Raw genomic sequence first — 20940 nt, forward strand, 5'->3', positions numbered from 1 at the left:
ACTGCCTTGGCTGGGCTGGGAGAGAGCGAGGGGCGGGAGCGGCGACCGACCTGTCCTGCCCCGGGCGCCGCGAGCCGAGCCCGCCGAGCGGCCAGAGGCACCGCCGGGGCCCGGACAGAGCCCTTCACCGGCCCCCAAAGCCGTCCGGCCCGGCTTCTCCCACCGCCTCGGGGCCGCCCGGCACGGAACGGAGCGGGCGGCGACCCCGGGCCCCGCAGAGCCATCCGCCATGGCCAGCGTCTCCTACCACATCTCCAGCCTGCTGGAGAAGATGACCTCCACCGACAAGGACTTCAGGTGTGGCACCACGGGACGGGCCCGGCGGGCGGCAGCCACCTGCGGACGGCGCCCCGGGGCCCTGGGTGGAGGGGGCTGCACAGAGAGGGGTCCTGCCGCGCCAGGAGCGGGTGCGCAGGAGACCTGAGATTTGCATCAGTTGTATTTACGGGGTATCTAGCCGACTGTGTCCTAGCTAAGGGAGGATGTAGAGAAGCTAGAGGAGCTCCCCTCCCTTGCCTAAATTGGTGCCTGATGAAAGTGGAAGGGGGAACAAGTCTGGGCAGCTGGGCTCCAAGTTGTTATTTGTTTTGTGAATAAAGAACATCGTAGCAGAAATGCTTCTAGTTTGTTTTGATAATTTGTGAGATAGTCAATGCATTAAAAGGAGTGAGTAGGTCCCCGTGTCCCTGGGTGATGGATGCTGCACAATCTGGCTCTGCTCAGGCTGCTTAGAGGACTTTTTCTGTGTGATGGGAGAATGTACCTTCCTAACAGGACTGAGATGCTTTTATTTCTTTGTTTATGTCAGCAGAAAAGTTGACATCTTTTTAGGGTTAGGCGGATGGCTCAATATGTAAGGCACTCTATGAAAAAGTAATTAAAACTGACATGTGTGAAAGATTTATTATATTCTCTCAGTACCAACCTGGAAGGTAATGCTTAGGGTTGCTAACCCCTCTCTTAGATCTCAAAATACCAGACTTGGTATTTTGAGGTCTAAGAGAGGGGTTAGTTATAGCCTAAAAGTAGGTTGATTTTTGTAGAAGCTGCTGATGTTCTCAGACATTAAAATAGGTACTTTATAAAGAAGTCAGTGATGGAGCAGTTGTACAAACAGTTTGTTCAAAGGAGATGTGCCCAACACCAGGCACGTCATGTCCCAGAGGTAATGCAGGGCCACTTCCTCCCAGCACATGGCCAAGCATGACCCGTTATAAGGCCAAGTTTCTCTTGTTCCCCTCACAGATGGGTGTGTTGGTGAGATCCTGAGGTCCTGGGGCAGGACGGCAGCAGGCTGTGAGGCCAAAGCGGGATGTGCTGCCGCTGTTCAGCCCCTGGCCATAATTGGTCATGCTGGTTCGGCACAGACGCTGAACTGCGGAGTGCAGCTGAAGAGCTCTCGCAGAATCAGAAATAGATTGCAAGTTAACATCTTAGGGCACGTTACTGCCGTTTGCTCACTCTGGATTTCGGGCTGGCTGGGGAACACCGCAGCACTCCCTCGTTCCAGATGGACCTCATTGCTGCTCAGGAATGGGCTGGCAGATTGAAGCCTCAGATGATGACCTGTACATGAGAGCTCTTGTGTGCTGAATGAGTGACATCAGAGCCTAATTTAAAAAGGAGCTGTCATTTTGTAACAAGAGAGAAGGACTTCATGGTTCCTGTCAGATATCCATTCTGTGCAGAGCTAACATTGGAAAGCAGCTAACACACGATAGCCACACTGAGATTTCTTAGAACCTCAGACTCCTATACCAGCACCTTTTGCTTTCCTGCTCCTGGGAAAATAGATACTTTCCAGAATTTCTCAATATCCATTCTGTTCCTGTTAGAAAAATGACTGTCAGTAAATACTCAATTGGTTTTGCTCACAGCAATCTAAATATAGCCTAGTGCACTTCTGAGGTGTAGTTTGCATGGAGTCATTACTTCCTTTTTTCATTTTTGAAAGTGAAAGGACTTGTCCATGTCTGGGGTTATACTATCAGTGCTAAGTTAGCCAGAAGAAATGGAGCCAGGTGAATTCTTAGACCCCAGACTGCTTTTCCTAGGCCAGGTAAAAATTTGGTGAAAAAAGCCATCATGATTTTTTTCTGGCATAGTTAACCATCTTCATGTAGTCACTGAGAAAAAATACACATGCTGAGTGCTACTTTTAGAGCTGTTGTTTACCTGACCCCTGTTAGGTAGTTATCTACTTGTAAGATAGCAGTAATTTTCCTTTTTCTTAGGACAGTGTTGTAAGTTACTCTTTGGTAGTGTGTTTCCATACAAGCACCAGTTGCCAAATTCTGCCCAGGTGATGCCTTTGTATCTGCACATCAGCCAATCCACTTTCTCCTTTCAGGTTTATGGCCACCAATGACCTGATGATGGAACTGCAGAAAGACTCAATAAAACTAGATGAAGACAGTGAGAAAAAAGTTGTGAAAATGCTTTTGAAATTGCTGGAGGACAAAAATGGGGAAGTACAGAACCTTGCTGTCAAATGGTAAGAGCCTAGACAGTAATAGCCATATTCCTTGGCACTAACAAAGCCATCACAGACTGCAGAGAGTGTGAGAGCAGAGCCTGGCCTTTCACACCTCCCACAAACCTCCTCTGCAAGGGACTTTCCCCTCTGTTGAAGGCACTGTACTTTCTCCCCCTGTAGACACTCACTAGGGGTGAGCACATAGATACCTTTGTAGCAGCAAGAGATGATTTTGGAAGTACTTCAGTGTTCCTGTTATAAACCTTACCACATGGAAGGTGGAGCCCTAGGATTTTATTTCTTCATGGAGAAGCACACTTAAAAATTTTGCTCATCAACCTCTTGACCTCTCTCAGGCTTTGAAATCCAGTGCTGAATTTCTCCATGGATCTGTCTTTGATAGCAATGGTACTAAACAGGCACAGCCCTTATGGGCTTTAATTTCAGGTCCAAATCCTTCTCTTCAAGGGAGTTTTCATTTAACTTTATAATGCACTTGGATTTTTCCCTGCCTTGACTCTGAATGCAGCCTATGCTGTTGCTTTGCTTTTGACCATTCCCATATTTTTTTAATCCAAGTGAACAAAAGTAGCAGGTTCCTCTATTAGTGAATCCTCTGATAAAGGGATCCTGCTGCTGACATGTTCTTTCCCATCTCTTTCCCCAGCATGGCTAAGTGGGCGCGTTCAGTCTAGAAATGCCATTGAATGGCTCAGTTCACCCCAGGGCTGCAGAAAGGTGGGCCATTTAAAGACAACTTTGGGTTCCTCTGTTTTTTCCTGCTGTGGGTCCTATTCATATTCTCTTCTCTTCAACCATGTGGTGCTTCTATCCCTGTTCTTTCCCTGTTATCTTTGGCCCTTTCTTTTTGATTTCCACTGTCCTGACCTCTTTTGGCCCTGCTCCTCTCTCTGCCTGGTTTGGGTTGGTTTATTCTGGGTTTTAAAGCAGAACAGTTGGGCACTGAGCAGAGGACCATCTTCTCAACTTCTTTGCCTGGTTATCTCTGGTTGTATCTGCAGTAAGTCCATACTCATTGCAATCTCTCATCCATCCAGAGTGTGATAATAAGGAGGCCTCAAAATGGAACCAGGAAAATTTCCTTCCCGTGTCTAAAGGAGGTGCTTAGAGCGGAATGTCAGTCATTCCCAGATAGGTGGCCAGGATCTTTAAGAAGGAGCAGTGTGACGGTTTGAAGGATGTGGACAGTTGGATTAGGCCCTTCATCCTGACTGGCTTCTCCTCCCACAGCCTGGGCCCGCTGGTTGGCAAAGTGAAGGAGTACCAGGTGGAGACCATCGTGGACACACTCTGTATGAACATGCTGTCGGACAAGGAGCAGCTGAGAGATATCTCCAGCATCGGCCTCAAAACAGTTATTTCTGAGCTGCCACCAGCTGCCACAGGTACACTGTCTGTCCCCATTTGTCACCGAGGGACAGGGAGTCCCAGCCTTCGGTAATTGGGGAAAATGTAGAGTCCAGAGCCTAAAAGTTACCGATTCTTTACTCACCTGCCAGAGGACAATCTGCGAAATCAGGGGAGGGACAGTAGACCTGAGGTACCAATGGGATGAAATGCAGAATTAAATGAAAACTTGAGCTGTATTTGGAGCTATGTATCCCAAAAAAGCATCAGCTTTTCAGGGGATGCCTGAGGCTCCCAGTAACAGGATTTTCCTCTGCAGCCATCTCATGAATCTGTCCTGATTAGCTCTCCCAGTGATCATTTATTTTTTCAGCATACAAGGAATTGAATGGTTCCTAGCAGCAAAAAGTGTTAACTGACAGCAGGGAAAAATATCTCTCTTGCAGGTTCCACCATGACAGCAAATGTGTGCAAAAAGATCACAGCCCAGCTGACAGGAGCCATTGGCAAGCAGGAGGATGTGTCCGTGCAGTTGGAAGCTCTTGACATCCTGTCAGATATGCTGAGCAGGTACCAGATGATTTCCTTCTGGCAGCTGTGCATAGAAGTGGGCTGCAGGGATGTGTCTGCTTTTCATTTCTTTAGTTCCCTAATCCTATTACTGGGACTTAAAAACACAGGATTTGGTTGGCTGCTCCTAGGGAATATCTGAGTAGAGCAGGTCCCCAGCAGGGATGAGATATAACACGCCAAGTCTTTCTGTGCTTGGGAATGGCAGTTCCTCTGGTGATGGATCCCACAGAAGCTTAGCTCACACAAACGTAGAAGGGTGAGGGCAAAGCAGGGAGGTTTATTTTAGCCCTATGAGCCCATCACACATGCTTTTTTTTTTTTTCCTGGCTGCCTCTTGTTGCATAAGTCAGAGTGACAGTGTCGTATGTCATCTGCATGCAGGAAATTATTAGCACACCCTTGGGTTATCCAGAAGGACACAGTGAAAAACTCCTCCACGATGGAGACAAATTACCTCTCCCTGTGTTTTACAGACCAAGTCACTGTTCAGACCAAAATGACAAACCCATCCTTCTCCCCCTCCCCACAACGTGCATGAAGTCTCCATAGCTGAAGGATTTTCAGATTTTTTGCTGCCAAGAGGGATTTTTTCTGAGCCTTTGACTTTCACCTTGTGCCTTGTTCTGTTCATTGCAGGTTGGGAGGAACACTCTACTCATTCCATTCCTCCATCCTGACCTGCCTGCTGCCCCAGCTGACGAGCCCCAGGCTGGCAGTTCGTAAACGGGCCATCATTGCCTTGGGGCACCTGGTCTTGACCTGCAGCGGAAACATCTTCTCAGAGCTTACAGAGCATCTGCTGGCGGAGCTGAAGAGGAACGAGTCCACATCTACCACCAGGACGTACATTCAGTGTGTGGCTGGCATCAGCAGGCAGGCTGGGCACCGCATAGGTAGGATTAGAGCCTTGAAGTGATGCTGGGAAATGCATTTTAGAGCAGCTCCTCTTAGTGGTAAAAGAAGAGTGCTCATTGTTCTTAATGTATTAGTGGCTTCTGCTTGTGATCCCCTCTGTGGCTCTGGTCTGGTTCTCTGATCTCCACTTGGGAAAGAGACACCAGAGTATCTCTCTGGCTGCCCTTTGCTAGTGACTAAGGTCTTCCCCTCAAGATCTTGCAGCTCTTGCCTGTTTGAATTAACACCTCTGTGAACCAGGTCAGTGGATTCACCCCCTTTTAAATGACAGAGGGGATGCCAACATATTGTATTACTTGTCTAAAAGATCTGCCAGAGTTGAGATTAGGTTCTGAGAGATCTCTAATGACAGCTCTTCTGTGAGTGAAATGCCAACAAGGGGCTGCAGACAGGGAGCGGAGATTGGCTGCTGAAAACCAGCACAGCTGGTTTTGGTGGGCTGCTGGCACCTTGCTCATGAGGTCTGGGGCAGGAATGCTCTACCAGGCACAGGAAGGAAGTGGCAGCTGGCTGAGTTCTCAGCTGCCCAGATGAGTGAAGTCTGGAATGGATTTTCACTGCTGGCTGCTTTGTCTTTCCTAGGAGAACACCTGGAGAAGATAATTCCTCTGATTGTTCAGTACTGTAACGTGGATGACGATGAGCTGCGAGAGTACTGTTTCCAGGCCTTTGAGTCCTTTGTGAGAAGGTGTGTGCCCTTGGGGAATGCCTCTGCACCATCCAGGGCATCCGGGTCCTCCTGGTGTAGATATCCATATGTTCAGCATCCTTGAAGGAGGGCCTTCCTGCAAGTATTCCTGTTGGGAAGACAGTTCACATATGAAATCTCTTCTGCACATGCAGAGTTGGACTGGAATCATGAGCTGCTTTACCTCAGCATGTGAAGCTGTCCTTCTGTATTGGTTTTGCAGGAGTGGGAATTTTCCTTGTCCTTGGAGTGTTCCTTAGCCAGGGGGAACTGCCTCGCCTCTGGTGCCTGGAGGGAGCTGGAGGCAGCAAGGGGGTTGGGCAAAAGAACTGCTGAGCTGCAGCTCTCCTTTTGTTTGGTCATACATTTACTGCTTGGAAAAGGAGCCCTGCAGAGCTGCTGAGGTGGTCTCCCAAGGAAGGGAGGATTCAGCCAGGGTGTGTATGTGTGCATTGACACATACAGCTAACCAAGGGCCACCATCAAACCACAGCTGAAATGCCAACAGTGGGTTTATTTCGTCATCTTGCTAATAATAATGGGAGACAGACACACATGGGGACACAAGCTCTGTTTGGCTTAGTTATCCCAGCTGAGAGAAGGGCAAGGGGGCCTGCTGCCTGCCTTATTTTAACAAAAGGCTTCCTGCATGTCTGTGAGAGTGTATTATCTCTCCACAGGAATTGTACTTCTGAAAATAGGCAGAGGATGAACAACATTAGGTATAAAAAAATGGAGTTTTCCCACACTTACATCTTTAGCATTCCCAGTTGCAAGGTCACTTTGAGTAAAACTATTCCCTCCTCACCAAATCTTCTGGTTTTAACTCAGTCCTCTCAACAGGATGAAGGCAGTTGATTTATTTGTCCTTAAAAAATTACTGCATCCTCCCCATAGGGGAATGCGGCCTTGCTTCATGCACAGCAGGAAGGAACTTCTTTGGTTTAATTCATATTATCAAAATGGTCTGTGAAGCACTTTGTGATCCTTTTGAGATTAATATTATTTGGATATTTAAAACAGCTTAGTCTCCATTAACTCTTACAATTTTCATTTGTGATAGGTGCCCAAAGGAAATGGACCCTCACATCTCAAGTGTGATGGGACTGTGTTTGAAGTACATTACCTTTGACCCAAACTACAACTATGATAATGAGGAGGAAGAGGAAGAGATGATGGAAACTGAAAATGGGGAGGATGAAGAGCAAGGTGCCTGCTTGTGAGGATGACTGTGCTCAGCAGAACACGGGGTTAACATTTCTCCCCTTCCTGCTTTCTCCTCCTGGAGAGGGCAGCTCTGAGGATCAAGTGATCCTTTAGCTCCAGTTTTCTCATAATTGCACCTTGTTTCCCCTTGTGTTGTTTCTAGAAAGCGACGATGAGTACAGTGACGATGACGACATCAGCTGGAAGGTCCGCAGGGCTGCGGCCAAGTGCCTGGAGGCAATTGTCAGCAGCAGGCACGACCTCCTGCAGGACTTCTACAGAACTCTCTCCCCAGCCTTGATAAGCAGGTTCAAAGAGAGGGAGGAGAATGTCAAAGCTGACATCTTCAATGCTTACATCTCCTTGCTGAAGCAAACACTGCCTACCCAGAGCTGGCTGCACTCTTCGGATGCCTCTGGCAAGGATGACGTTCCCTTGACAATGCTTCAGAACCAGGTGTCTGAGCAGGTGGTGGCTGGGTTAAATCACAAAGCAATGAGAAGTAGGTACCTTGGGAATGTGGCTAGCTGAAGGAGCCCTGGGGCAGGCATGTAGAGGGCCCCAGATCCAGAGAGGGCTGGCTGTTTACTGTCTATCTCCTGCCATTCCTGGGGGAAGAGAGCTGGCACAGCACAGGAGCGTGGGAGTACAGCCAGCACTGCTCCTCCACCAGCCCTGGCTTGTGTGCAGGCTGAGGCAGGGTGGCTTCTGGGTGAAGTGTCTGGCTGGTACCTTACTACAGCTGTTGCTTGGGAAACTCACTGAATAAACTGTGGTAGAAATCTACCAGAGTAAGCTTCTGAGAGCAGCTGAGATGACTGAGGTGTACCCTTTTCATTTGCTTCTCCAAACTGCAGGTTCCCAACATCATCAAGGCCTTGCACAAGCAGCTCAAAGAAAAGAGCGTAAAATCAAGACAGGGTTGTTTCAGCCTTCTGACAGAATTGGCCAGTGTTCTTCCTGGCTGCCTGGCAGATCATATACCTGCACTTATCCCTGGTAAGCTTATCTGTGGGGTCTGGGGTGAAGCAGCAGGGCTGGCAAAATCCATTCTGAGCACATGTGCTTCTTGCCTGTGTGTTCCAGTTTTACTCCTGTGAGTTATTCTGCTCAGCATTAGGACAAACACATGAAGTTCTGCTCTGTGCTGATGTGCTGAACAGCTCCCAGATTAATTCTGGCCTCTGCACTGAAAGCCAGGATAAAAACATCAAGTTCATTTCTACAGTCCCCTGACAAGATGCTTTTGGGAGGGTCTATTCCAGCCTCCTCTGAAAGCAGTTGGAATTGTGCTGTTACCACACTGAGATCAGAAATACACATGCCCCTTCCTTTTGCAAAATGCAGTGGCATTTAAAAAAAAATTTAATTGACTAATTCTTTAATTTGCACCACCACATTTTTCTCTGAGCTCTCTGGCCAGTGGGCTTAATGAAGCATCCCACTGCTGGAAAGCTCAGGTCTCACCTTTGCTTTTGGTGTGATTGTATAATGAATATGAGAAAAGTCTCCTGTGATTGTCCCTGCCTGGATCCATGAACCTCGTTCTTTGGGAAAAATATGACATCATCATATTTTCTTCTGCACAGGTATTGTTTTCTCCTTGGCGGATAAATCCAGCTCCTCCAACATGCGGATCGACACACTGTCCTTCCTCCACGTCCTTCTCTGCAACCACCAGCCAGAGGTATTTCATCCTCATGTCAAAGCCCTGCTGCCTTCTGTTGTCACCTGTATTGGAGACCCCTTTTATAAGATCACGTCAGAAGCTCTTCTGGTAACTCAGCAGCTTGTGAAAGTTATCAGGCCTTTGGACAAACCTTACACCTTTGATGCCAAGCCTTATGTGAAGGACCTTTTCCCTGGCACTCTGAAGCGGCTGAAGGCAGCTGACATCGACCAGGAGGTGAAGGAACGTGCCATCTCCTGCATGGGACAAATCATTTACAGCTTGGGAGACCATTTAAGCACTGACCTCCAGCCAACCTTGAAGATATTTCTGGAGAGGCTCAAAAATGAAATCACCAGACTGACAACAGTCAAAGCATTAACCTTAATTGGTAGTTCTCCACTTAAAATAGATTTGAGACCCATCCTAGGGGAAGGTCTCCCCATTCTAGCTTCCTTCTTGAGAAAGAATCAACGTGCCTTGAAACTGAGCACTCTGAATGCTCTGGACATCCTGGTGAAGAACTACAGTGACAGCCTCAAGCCTGCCATGATTGAGGCTGTGCTAACAGAGCTCCCTGTCTTAATTACCGAGAATGACATGCACGTATCCCAGGTGACCATCATGTTCCTCACGACTTTGGCCAAGGTTTATCCATCCTGTATCTCCAAGATCAGTGGCTCTGTCCTTGCTGAAATCTTTCAGCTTGTCCACTCACCTTTGCTTCAAGGAGGGGCCCTGAACGCCATCATCAACTTCTTCCAGGCACTGGTCCTGACAAAGACGGCTGCCATGGGTTACCCAGAGCTGGTGAAGCAGCTGACAGCACCCGTTTACTCCTCGGGCTCGGCCGGGGCCTCGCTGACGTTGCACAAACAGGCGTATCACTCCATCGCAAAGTGTGTGGCAGCCCTGTCCTCAGCCTGCCCAAAGGAAGCCCCTGCAACAGTGAACCAGTTTGTCCAGGATGTGAAAAGTCCCAAGTCCAGCCCTGCTGTTCAAGTGCTGGCTTTCCTCTTCCTGGCTGAGGTGGGCCGCACCACGAACCTCAGTGCCCAGAGGGAGCTCAGAACCGTCATCCTGGAAGCGTTCTCTTCCCCTAGCGAAGAGGTGAAATCCGCCGCCTCCTACGCGCTGGGCAACGTCAGCGTTGGCAATCTGAAGGAGTATCTGCCCTTCATGCTGAAGGAGATCGGAAGCCAGCCGAAGCGACAGTACCTGCTGCTGCACTCCCTGAAGGAAGTCATCAGCTGCTCCTCAGCTGACAGCCTCACACCTTACGTGGAGGATATCTGGGCTCTGCTCTTCAAGCACTGTGAGTGCACGGAGGAAGGGACCCGCAACGTGGTGGCGGAATGCCTGGGGAAGCTGACTTTGGTGAATCCTGCTGAGCTGCTGCCCCGGCTGAGGAAACAGCTGTCAGCAGGTAACGGGTAGGGCAATGACCAGAGCACGGAAATGCTGCCTTCTGATGGAAATTCATTTTGTAAACTGCTTGTGGCTACAACAGGGAGCAAAGCCAGTTGAGAGGAGAGCAGGTAATAAGATGGATCTCTCTGCAAGGGGGATCAGAGGAGCACTGGTCTGCACAAGAGCAGGAAGGTGCATGGAACAGAGACTATACAAGGAGATTGTGCAGGAGCAGATTCAAACACAGAGTTGATAAGAAGAATCCTCTACTCCCTTATCTCTATAACACATGTATAACAGGACCAAGGGCAGAATATGTACTACAGAGTTACAGCAATGATTTTCTCTCTTGATTTTTCAGTTTTTCTTCCCCTCTTCAATGCAGGCTCCCCACATGCCCGGAGCACAGTGGTTACTGCCATCAAGTTCACAATTACAGACCAGCCTCAGCCTATTGATGCTCTCCTGAAAGGCTGCATAGGTAGGTTGGTTCAGACAGGGATGTGAGCTGCGGGCATGGGACATTGGGTGTTGTTAGCAGCTCAGGGATTTTCCATTCCTGTGTGAACCTCATCTAGTCCAGTTTTTATCAGTGTTTCTCAGCTTTTGGGATTAAACAGCAACACTTACTGTGAGTCCTTGATAACTGCACTGATGCGTTGCTCTTGGGCTTGTTCCATTGATTTTTAGAGTGCTTAAGTTCTTTCTGCATGTAAACTCACCCCACAAAAAGGATCTTCAGAAGTATAACCTACATGAGGAGTGTCTGATGTCCAGGGAGCCCACAAAAAGATCTGCTGTGCAAAACTGGCCCTTCTGTTTCAGAGAAGTTTGATCAGATGGGATCTAAGCAAGAAAACTCCCCCACAAATTCCTTGAATTACAAAGCTTCTGATTTGACTTATGGGTAGAATAGCTAGAGTCATGTCATTTGTTTTTATGCCCAAATACAGGATAGTCATGTTTCTTTTCTATATCCCAAATGGAGGGAGAAAAAGCATCTCAAATGGCTCTGAGAGACTGTGCTACTAGTTATTTTACCATAAATGCCCTCATAACCAGCCTCCTGGAAATACATCCCAATATATTTTAAATTACTGCAAAAATGTTGCAGCCTGTTGGCTGCAGGACTGACTGATGTGTTCCTATCCCACAGGTGACTTCTTACAAACTCTGCAAGATCCAGACCTGAACGTTCGCCGTGTGGCTTTAGCCCTGTTTAATTCTGCTGCTCATAACAAGCCTTCTTTAATCCGGGATTTACTGAGCACAGTCCTCCCCAGCCTGTACAATGAAACCAAAGTGCGGAGGGAGCTCATCCGGGAGGTACCTGGGCTCGGGGCGGGGGACCACACGGTGACTCACAGCAGCCTGCGAAGCCCCAGTGGAGCTGCTGCTGTCTGCTCTTTGGTGACAGCTGTACTGTTTGTCTTGGTTCAGGTAGAGATGGGGCCATTCAAGCACACAGTGGACGATGGCCTGGATGTGAGGAAAGCTGCTTTCGAGTGCATGTACACCCTGCTGGAAAGCTGCCTGGACCGGCTGGACATCTATGACTATCTGAACCACGTGGAGGATGGGCTGAAAGATCACTATGACATTCGGGTAGGTGTGCTGAGCCCTGACTGATCTTCTGTGTGGGGCCTGGGCTGCAGTCGGGCTGTGTATCCCCAGAGCCCCGCGGTGCAGTGTCCCCAGGGCTGTCAGCCCTTTGCAGACACCTGCGGCATTGCACACACCTGGGCCAGCTGCAGCTCCAGCTCCTGGCTGCCAGGGGTGCGCTTCCAGCTCTTAGCAGAGCCCCTTGCAGAGGAGCTCAGCTCGGTGCAGGTACAGCCCAGCCTGTCAGCAGAGCTGGGTGCCCCAGAGCACCAACACCTTTTCTCCCCTCCTGCCCAGATGCTGACGTTCATCATGCTGGCGCGGCTCTCAGTGCTCTGCCCCAGTGCTGTGCTGCAGCGGCTCGAGCGGCTGATCGAGCCCCTCCGAGCAACCTGCTCCACAAAGGTAAGAGCAGGATCATGCAGGGCCTGGGATGGGTCCTGCCCAAAGCTGCCTCTGCTCCTGGCATTCTCCCTCAGTGCTGCTGAGCCACCCACTTCCCTCACTTCCCCAGTTGGAAAATTCTCTGCTGGCCTTTGCTGCTGTGTTGGTTCTGTGCCTGTATGGGCTTTTCTGAATGTCAGCTGAAAATGGGGCTTTGGATTTGCAGGTGAAAGCTGGTTCGGTGAAGCAGGAGTTTGAGAAGCAGGATGAGCTGAAGCGCTCAGCCATGCGGGCAGTGGCTGCTCTCCTGACCATCCCTGAGGTGGAGAAAAGCCCAGCAATGGCCGAGTTTTCATCCCAGATCAGATCCAGCCCTGAAATGGCATCACTTTTTGAGAGCATTCAGAAAGATTCTGCTTCCCTCCCCACCTCGGAGTCAATGGACATGAGCTAAGATGTTTTTCCCCACCACCCTCCTGCCTTGGGATGCCTCAGCCAGACACCAGCTGGGTGGGGAAGAACAAATGCCATTGGGCTGCTCTTCTGCCACAACCAAGTCCAAGTCCCTGGGCAGCCCCAGGAGAAACTGGGGATGGTGTGTTAAATGTGACAGCTGGACATGACTGGCTTGATCCAGCTGCCTTCCTATCAGACACCTCAGAGAATTGGAATGAGACCTGAGATCAAGGAATACAGCCTTTACGTAGGGGAGGGGCTGGAAGATGAATATTCCATTTTTTCAGGAAGCTGTAAGGGGTGCACAAAGCAGTCGCAGTTGTGGTTCCATGAACAATGGATATTACTTCCTCAAATGCTCCTTACTACAGTACAAAGGTTTTTAATCACTGCACATGCACTTTCTACCCTAAATTGCCCAAGAATGTATTTATAGTGTTTAACTAAAAAACATGGCTGAAAACTGGAAGCCATGTCTTAATTAAAGAGTTCATCCCACAGGCCTTTTGGGAAAGGAGACTTGCACCTGCCAAGCTGCTGAGGATGCACAGGGCAGGAGGGTTACCTGACACCCCCACCCTCCTCCTGGGACTCCAATTTGGCATTTGGGCAATATGAAGCTTTGTTGCTTGACTTTTTTATTTATGGTTTTGACTGCAAAATACCTCAGCTGTCTTCCCTGAGGGATGATTACTGACTGTTTCAGTGAAAAACCCTGCTTAAAGCTTTGCTTTGCACTAATACTGGCTTCTCTCTCCCCCTGGAGCACTTTGGTGTTGGTGTCACCAGCCACAAGGGTCTGCTGGTCCTGGTCACATATGAGCAGCAGGCCAGAGGTCAGTGTCACAGTGGCGGGGCTCAGAGGTGGCAGGCAGGAGTCAGGGGTGCAAGCACACACTCCCTAGTGGCTGCTGTGCTCAAATCCTGCTTTGGGCAAGAGAAAATGCCTTAAGAGACAAAGGTTCTAACAGCCAACTAGAGGATGAGGCAATCATGACACACTGCTCTAGCCGTGAACTGCTCTGTGCTTTCTTTTCTCTTTTGACAGAGTGGTTGATGTGAATAGTGTTTATAGTGCTGTGTGAAAGGACATCTATTGTCTGGGTGGTATAGAAAATAAAATACACTTTGAAGCTGTGTACCCTGAGTTCACTGACCATCACCATGACACTACTCCTTGAGTGCCCCTGACAGCAGAGCCCTGGAGCCAAACACAGGCTGCTGCCCCTCCTGCACCCATGCAAAACAGCACCCAAGTTGGACTGAGGCTTTATTAAATACACCTGTGCTGCAGAGGCTGCTACTCATTCTCCTCGCTGCGCAGTCTGGCGTTGGGGTTGGTGATCTTGATGGCGAGCTGTGCGGCTCTCTCCACGATCACCTTCCTGTTCTTGGAGGAGACATTGTGGGCAATCTCTGCACAGTACGACCTGTTGGAGACACACAGCGTTGGCCTTGGCTCCAGCAGCAGCCAGAGCTGAGGCAAAGCCCTCTGGAGCAGGCCACCATGGGAACACATTGGAGCTGTCCTGCCAGCAGTACTTAGGCACAGCTGAGCTCGGGGGCATCACTGCACGGGGACTAAACCATGACTCCCACCCCTCACTGTCTGGCCTGAAGCACAAACTCCTCTCCAGAACAGCTGAGCTTTTCCTGTGAATGACTCAGTCAAAGGCAGTAATTAATTATTGTTCTTACTACTTTGTAGCAAAAACAAGCACTGGAGCAGACTTGTGCGCAGGTGTGACCCAGAGCCACAGTTCTGACTGTGGCTGCCAGCGATGTGGCACAGCCTCGCTCGCCATTGTGTATTTTTGCCAAGGGGATGAGATTGCCAGCCCCAAGGCCTCTCTGTGCCCCCACCCGCCAGCAGCACTGAAGGAATCGTGATGCCATCTGTGCTCTCAAAGCAATGATTTTCCTCGTTTCCCCCAACGATGCTACTTCTCCCAGGTGGGAGTACAGCCCCCACACACTCACTTGTTGCTCATCATCAGCACTTCCAGCTCTTTCACATTGTGGACCAAGAACTTTCTGAAGCCTGTGGGCAGCATGTGTTTTGTCTTCTTATTGCTGCCATAGCCGATGTTGGGCATCAGGATCTGTCCTTTGAAGCGCCGGCGCACTCTGTTGTCGATGCCTCTGGGTTTGCGCCAGTTGCGCTGCACAAATGCAGAGAACAGTTACAAAACGAGACCACCCTGAACACAGCTGGCCTGAGGGCTGCCTACCCCCGCCTCCACGCTCCCTGCCCAGCTGCTACAGCTTGGCACCATCCTGCTGGGCTTTCCTTCACCACCTACACCAAAGGCACCCCAAAACTTCCTGTCCTGGGGAAGCTGCAGCAACTCCTCACCTTTATCTTGACATAGCGGTCAGACTGGTGCCGGATGAATTTCTTGGTTCTCTTCTTGACGATCTTGGGCTTCACGAGAGGCCTGAGGGCAGGCATGGTGGCTGCGGGACAGAGTGGAGTGAGCGAGGGGCGTGCTCAAGGGGCGGTGCAGCTCCCCGGGCCACGCGTGTCGCAGACTGCCTTCCCCCAGGGGCCACGGCGGGCCGGTGAGGGAATGGGTCTTCATCTGCTGGGGCTCTTCCTCCCGCCTCCGAAGCTGGCAGAGCACTGGGAGCTCTCCAGATGCGATCCTGGGAGGTGCCGCGGTGTCATCCCCGCGGCCCTGCGATGCTCCTGCCCGGAGCCCGGCGCCGCAGGCCGTGGAGATCAACAGCGACCCCCGGCTCCGCCCGCCCACGCTCCAGAGGCCCCGGCCCGGCTGGTGACCGAGCGCGGCTGCGGCGCCCCCGCCGCCCGAGAGGGGCCCGGGTGAGGCCCCAGCGCCGCCCATCCTCCGCAGGCAGAGGACCGGTGCCGGCCAGCGGGGGCCGCTTTCCGCGCCCCGGGGAAAAGATGCGGAAAAGGGGAAGGGAAAGGGAGGAAGCCGGTCCGTGCCAGAAGCGCCGGGGCCCGGATGGCCGCGGATGGCGCGGCCGGGACTCACCGGTGCCGATGGCGCGTCCACCGCGGGCCGGGCGAGAGAGGGAGGGGCCCCGCGCGCAAGCGCTTATGGGTCAAGCGGGCGGTCCTGGCAGGGGGGTGTGGCGCTGCGGCCGCACACACGGGGCACCGGCACCAACGGGACGGCGCGGAGGCCAGGCCGCCGCCGCGGCGAGGTGGCACCGGGCAGGGAGGTTCAGTCCGGCGGGGGCGCCCAGATCGGTCCTTCCCGCCCACCGCCACGGACAGCGCGCCTGCTACGGGGCTGCCAGGACCTGCCTGCGTCACAGCGCAGGCGGTGCCCGCCAGCTGCCTCTGCCAGTGCGGGCGGGCGGGCGCCACCCGGCGGCGCCGGCCGCTCCCGCTCAGGCTCCGCAGGCCCGGAACGGCGCAGCACGGCCCGACGGACCGAGAGCGGCCCCAGCTCCGGGAGCCAGAACCCGCCTCGGCCCCTCTCCTGCCGGAGCGACACGGGGCCCGTCCCTGGATGAGACTGGGAAAGCGCCAGTAGCTCCGGTGGCAGGGCCAGGGCCGGGCAGCGGGCACGGCGCGGGGTCTGCTCCAGCCCAGGGCACAGTACGGGCACAGACCTGCACTGCAAGAAGACACAGGCACTACAAAACACACACGCGTTTATTTTAAAAATAGCAATGGCTCCAGCCATGACATCACACAAATATTTACACCCAGAGCTGTGAGGGCACCCGAGGGGAGGTGGTGGGGCCAGGTCACCCCCGGCTCAGCTCAGTCGATGCTCAGCCTCTCCCGGTTCTCCCACAGCCACGTGTGGTACACGTTCAACTTGTGGTCCTGTGGCTGCACCTGAGACACAGGGAAAATGTCAAATATTTACTAAAATACCTAAAAATATATCACTGTTTCAACATTGTGAGTGTTGGTTTTCCAGTGCCGGGCGGCCGGTGGGCACAAGTGAGATCCGAAGGGCACCACCCACCTCCTTCCACTCGTTAACACAGAAGATCCTGTAGGAGTCGTTGCCGTACTTGCCGATGCCGTGCAGCTCGATCGGGTACCGCCACGCCTTGCTCAGGTACTCACCTGCAGGGCAGAGCACAGCACTCAGCATCTGCACACACACACCTGCCCTCACTGCCTGCACACAGGAGCACCCGGGCAGGACCCTGTGCCATTCTTACAGGACTTCACTTTGGCACATTTCAAATGAAAACCACAAGTTTCAGGTGTTTCCTGGTGCACACAGACCATGAATCCCCACGGGTTAATCTTAAACTGTGGTGTTTGTACTTTCTGTTCAGAGAATGTGAATACCACATTAAACTCCTTTTCAACAAACCACCGTGGGAGTTTGAATCATAATCTCTCTCATCTGAACAAAATTCTCCTCTGCAGGTTCTGAGTATAGAATCAGAAAAATCCCAGCTGGAAGGGCCTTCTGCAGGTCACCAGAGCAAGCCTGAGCAGAGCCACCCTGTAACAGCGCTCAAACACAGCAGCAGTACTGCAGGTGCTTGGGTCTCTTCTACTCCAACAAGTTTCTGGTCTCCTGCAGAACACACCGTGGCTGGCATTTCCCTCCCAGTTCAGACTGGGATCAGCAACTTTGCCTCTGTGACACCAATGGATCCCAAATGCTGCACAAAATAGCCACCAACCCACCCAACAGAGGAGAAGCCACAGAGCAGCGTTTGCATCAAAGCTGTTTGTCTTTTGCCAGCATAACCGAGATGGTTCCAGATGTCAGGAAAACGCACCCGAGAACCTGATGATGGTTTTGGCTCTGAGTTCGTAGAGGCCCAGAGGTTTGAGCAGCTCTGACATTTCTTTCCAGTCTGCAGCCCTGGCTATCTCAGGAGAAGGATACTTCTTCAGGAACTCCCAGAGCACTGGAATGGCCATTTTTCCTGGTGAAAGAATCCTGTGAGCAGGAGGCTGGGATGGAGTCTCCTTCTGCACTATCCATATGCTTTCTCAAGTGAGCTTTTTCAAGGTAAGGTACCAACTAAGGATTATTATTTCACAGTGACACAAGTTAAAAGAAATCGATTATTTCATTAACACCATTAAAACTGGCAGTTCTTTCAGCCCTGTAACACCTCCCAACACCTACACACCTACTCCTGCTACTCTACTTACCTGAAGTTTTGTTGAGAAATATGGTGGCAATGAGAAGCTTCCATGGATCATGGAAGAGTGTTTCCTGGATAAGATTGAAAGGAGAACGTGGAGGAGTCCATTTTCTGAGGACCTTCCTTCTGGGTGGGCTGAGGGCTGTACAGGGGCAACACAGGAACATTTATTAGACAGGAAAGGATGGCTTTACCTATTAAATGAGGAAAAAAAAAAAAAAAAGATCTCTGAAGCATTATGAAGCATTATTGTGGAGGCACTGTGCACAGATGGAACCACAGCAGCTCCTACACAGACTTTACAGGGCTGCAGGGGACTGTCCCACTTGGCACACCTGCAGCCAGTGTCAAGCTGCCAGGAACTTTCCACATCATCACTTGATCCTGAGCTATCCTATCCCTTCCCCATAACAAAAATGTAATTTCCCTAAATACAATACCTTCTTTGCTGTATTTACTGGAAAAATAGGGACTCGTTTTCCTTCTCTCCACTTGTGTTCGTGGGACAGACTCTTCTGTAAAGACATAAACTGCAGCATTAAGAAAAAGCAGGAAGTATTTTGCATTCATGTTTCACACACAACCTCCACTTTATGCAGTGATGGAAACAGAAGGAATTCTTCTCATGTACAGAACACAAGTGTACCTTAAATCTCCTTAGATTATTGCCTGACACTGTACAGCTTAAGAGCTTGGCACAGTAAGTTTCAGTTTTGAATAAGTCTGCATTAATTTAAATGCTGTTGGATAAAAATGAGATTTGGATGTCAGAGCAGCTTGACCTGAAGCAGAACATGTGGCCTCGACACTCAGGAGAGGCCTGGGCAGAAGGTGAGGGGTGGCATCACCCTCTGCTCTCACACGCACCTGGAGACATTGTGACTGCTGCGAGGCTCGTCCTGTGCCACGGCTCAGCATCCACCTTGGTGTCAGGCTGAACATGCTGCTCACCCAGATCCCCCGGACCTGGCACTGCCCCTGTCTCCAGTCCATAGGATTTCTTCTCAAACCCCGCAGCAGGTGTGTCACTGGACCATGGCCCCTCCTTTGGCAGGTGACCCAGCTCCCTCTGTGAGCCAGCCACTGACCTGAGCCGTGCCCTGGACATTGCTGACAGAGCTGTCCCTGCACCCACAGGCTCAGCACCTGCTTCACCCACTCCCTGGCTGTCAGCTCCACGTGTGTCTGTCTGTCTAGAGACCCTCTTGCTCTGAACACACTTGGTCTCCCGTGTGTTACAGATTCTTTTCTGCCTCTTGTTCTTGGTGTCACCTTGGTTCCTCCTTTCTGAGCCCTTCTCACGTTTCCTAGTTTGGGCACTTTTCCCATCTGCCCTCTTTCTTTTGGTTTTCAAATTCTCCTCTGGGTTTGTGCCTACCACTACTAAATCTGTGCCTTCCACAGTAGATGTAGCATCTTCCAGGTGTCCACTCCCAGCCTGGATATTCTGAATTCCAACCTCAGCACCATTCTGTGCATGGAGCTCCTGCACTTTGCTCTGACAATCCTCCTTTTCCAGGTCAGTCCTTGCAGCTCCTGTGCCATATCCCCTCAATCCTGAGCGTGTGCTCCCTCCAGGAGCTGCAAAATCAAAATCAGCTGCTTTCAGTGTTGTCTCCCCAGTTTTCTGTAAATACTCCACAAGTGCTCGTTTTGACCTCAGCTTCTTCCCTTCAGGGCTGTGGTAGAAAAGGAAAGTAAATTAGCACTGACTTTCTCATTCTACCACTGTTCACTTAAAAATCTTCAATAATACATGAAAACACCCCAAGTCGAAGGGCAAAAACAGTTTCGAGGGCGACGTCTGGGCAGATTTCTGTGGTCCTGCCAAGCAAGGCCACACGGAGCTCACTGAAAGCCCCAGCCTCACCTTATGAAGTACACGTCGATCCTCCCGGCCGTCCTGCCCGCCCGCCTGCGGCTGCTCACCCGCTGCCACCCGCGGGGAACGGCGCTGGGCCCCGCTGGGCCGTGGCCCCCGCAGCCAGGGCTGGGGCTGGGCCGTTCCGCCGCCGCGCCTCGACTGCCGCCCCCGGAGCTGCAGGGGAAGAAGAGCGCGGGTAAGGTTCTGCTGCCGGCGGAGCTCCGGGGACGGCAGGGCGAGCCTGGGCACGGACCCGCACAAGCCCCCGGGGCCGGGCCCGCTCCGCCCGCACCCCGCTGACGAGGCCCGCACTGCGGGCCCGCTCCGCCCGCACCCCGCTGACGAGGCCCACGCTCCGAGCCCGCTCCGCCCGCACCCCGCTGACGAGGCCCGCACTCCGGACCCGCTCCGCCCGCACTCCGGGCCCGCTCCGCCCGCACTCCGGGCCCGCTCCGCCCGCACCCCGCTGACGAGGCCCGCACTCCGGGCCCGCTCCGCCCGCACCCCGCTGACGAGGCCCGCACTCCGGGCCCGCTCCGCCCGCACCCCGCTGACGAGGCCCGCACTCCGGGCCCGCTCCGCCCTCACCCCGCTGACGAGGCCCGCACTCCGGGCCCGCTCCGCCCTCACCCCGCTGACGAGGCCCGCACTCCGGGCCCGCTCCGCCCGCACCCCGCTGACGAGGCCCGCACTCCGGGCCCGCTCCGCCCTCACCCCGCTGACGAGGCCCGCACTCCGGGCCCGCTCCGCCCTCACCCCGCTGACGAGGCCCGCACTCCGGGCCCGCTCCGCCCGCACCCCGCTGACGAGGCCCGCACTCCGGGCCCGCTCCGCCCTCACCCGCCCGCTGCTCCCGGCGCCGCCATCTACCGCGCGCCGCTCACGTGACCCTCAGGGCACCGCCCCACGGCCCGCCCCGCGCGAGCGGCCCCAGCGGCGCTGGCAGCGCCCCCTGGCGGGGCGGCGGACCCGCGGGCCGCGGGCGCAGGCGCGTTGCCCGTGGCAGCGGCGGGGCCGGGGAAGCGCCCGGCGCGGAGCGGGACCGGCCGTGAGGGGCGGCGCAGGGCCGTGCCGGGCCGTGCCGGGCCGTGCCGGGCCGTGCCGAGCCGTGCCGAGCCGTGCGGGGTGCGAGGGATGCGGGCCGCGCTCACCTGGCGCGACAGGGCCGAGCAGTGGTGAGCGGCCCCGCACAACCGACGTGCCGGCCCGTTCCGCTCCGGGCGGCT

General features: G+C 52.8%; 4 protein-coding genes across 5 annotated transcripts in view; 2 read left to right on the top strand and 2 right to left on the bottom strand.

Annotated features, from left to right (window-relative positions):
* The first annotated feature begins 7 nt into the window (after window positions 1-7).
* Window positions 8-13850, top strand: LOC311158871 (cullin-associated NEDD8-dissociated protein 1-like). Its single transcript, XM_084214546.1, has 15 exons — window positions 8-297; window positions 2351-2494; window positions 3728-3882; window positions 4291-4414; window positions 5054-5310; window positions 5915-6020; window positions 7084-7229; window positions 7390-7682; window positions 8084-8225; window positions 8816-10321; window positions 10691-10786; window positions 11462-11631; window positions 11746-11910; window positions 12205-12312; window positions 12518-13850. Exons 1-15 carry the CDS (start codon window positions 230-232, stop codon window positions 12743-12745), a joined length of 3708 nt encoding a protein of 1235 aa, XP_084070672.1. The 5' UTR covers window positions 8-229; the 3' UTR covers window positions 12746-13850.
* A 150-nt stretch (window positions 13851-14000) lies between these two features.
* On the bottom strand, window positions 14001-15804 carry RPL32 (ribosomal protein L32). Its single transcript, XM_084214547.1, has 4 exons — window positions 15747-15804; window positions 15104-15204; window positions 14728-14909; window positions 14001-14177 (listed from the first exon to the last, which is right to left on the bottom strand). The coding sequence occupies exons 2-4, from the start codon at window positions 15197-15199 to the stop codon at window positions 14048-14050; spliced, it is 408 nt and encodes a 135-aa protein (XP_084070673.1). The 5' UTR covers window positions 15200-15204; window positions 15747-15804; the 3' UTR covers window positions 14001-14047.
* A 553-nt stretch (window positions 15805-16357) lies between these two features.
* On the bottom strand, window positions 16358-20625 carry MBD4 (methyl-CpG binding domain 4, DNA glycosylase). The gene is made up of 8 exons (XM_084214350.1): window positions 20555-20625; window positions 19721-19888; window positions 18718-19529; window positions 18291-18365; window positions 17858-17992; window positions 17476-17625; window positions 16698-16801; window positions 16358-16564 (listed from the first exon to the last, which is right to left on the bottom strand). Exons 1-8 carry the CDS (start codon window positions 20578-20580, stop codon window positions 16487-16489), a joined length of 1548 nt encoding a protein of 515 aa, XP_084070476.1. The 5' UTR covers window positions 20581-20625; the 3' UTR covers window positions 16358-16486.
* A 104-nt stretch (window positions 20626-20729) lies between these two features.
* The window catches only part of IFT122 (intraflagellar transport 122), a 30221-nt gene continuing 30010 nt past the window's right edge, over window positions 20730-20940 (top strand). For both annotated transcript variants that reach the window (XM_084214365.1, XM_084214366.1), the window contains exon 1: window positions 20730-20889. In XM_084214365.1, coding sequence (XP_084070491.1) covers window positions 20849-20889 — 41 coding nt within the window. In that variant the 5' untranslated portion in view covers window positions 20730-20848. The remainder of the gene's footprint in view (window positions 20890-20940) is intronic.

This window comes from Fringilla coelebs, assembly GCF_963513975.1.
Source record: "Fringilla coelebs genome assembly, chromosome: 13".
NCBI lineage: Eukaryota > Metazoa > Chordata > Aves > Passeriformes > Fringillidae > Fringilla > Fringilla coelebs.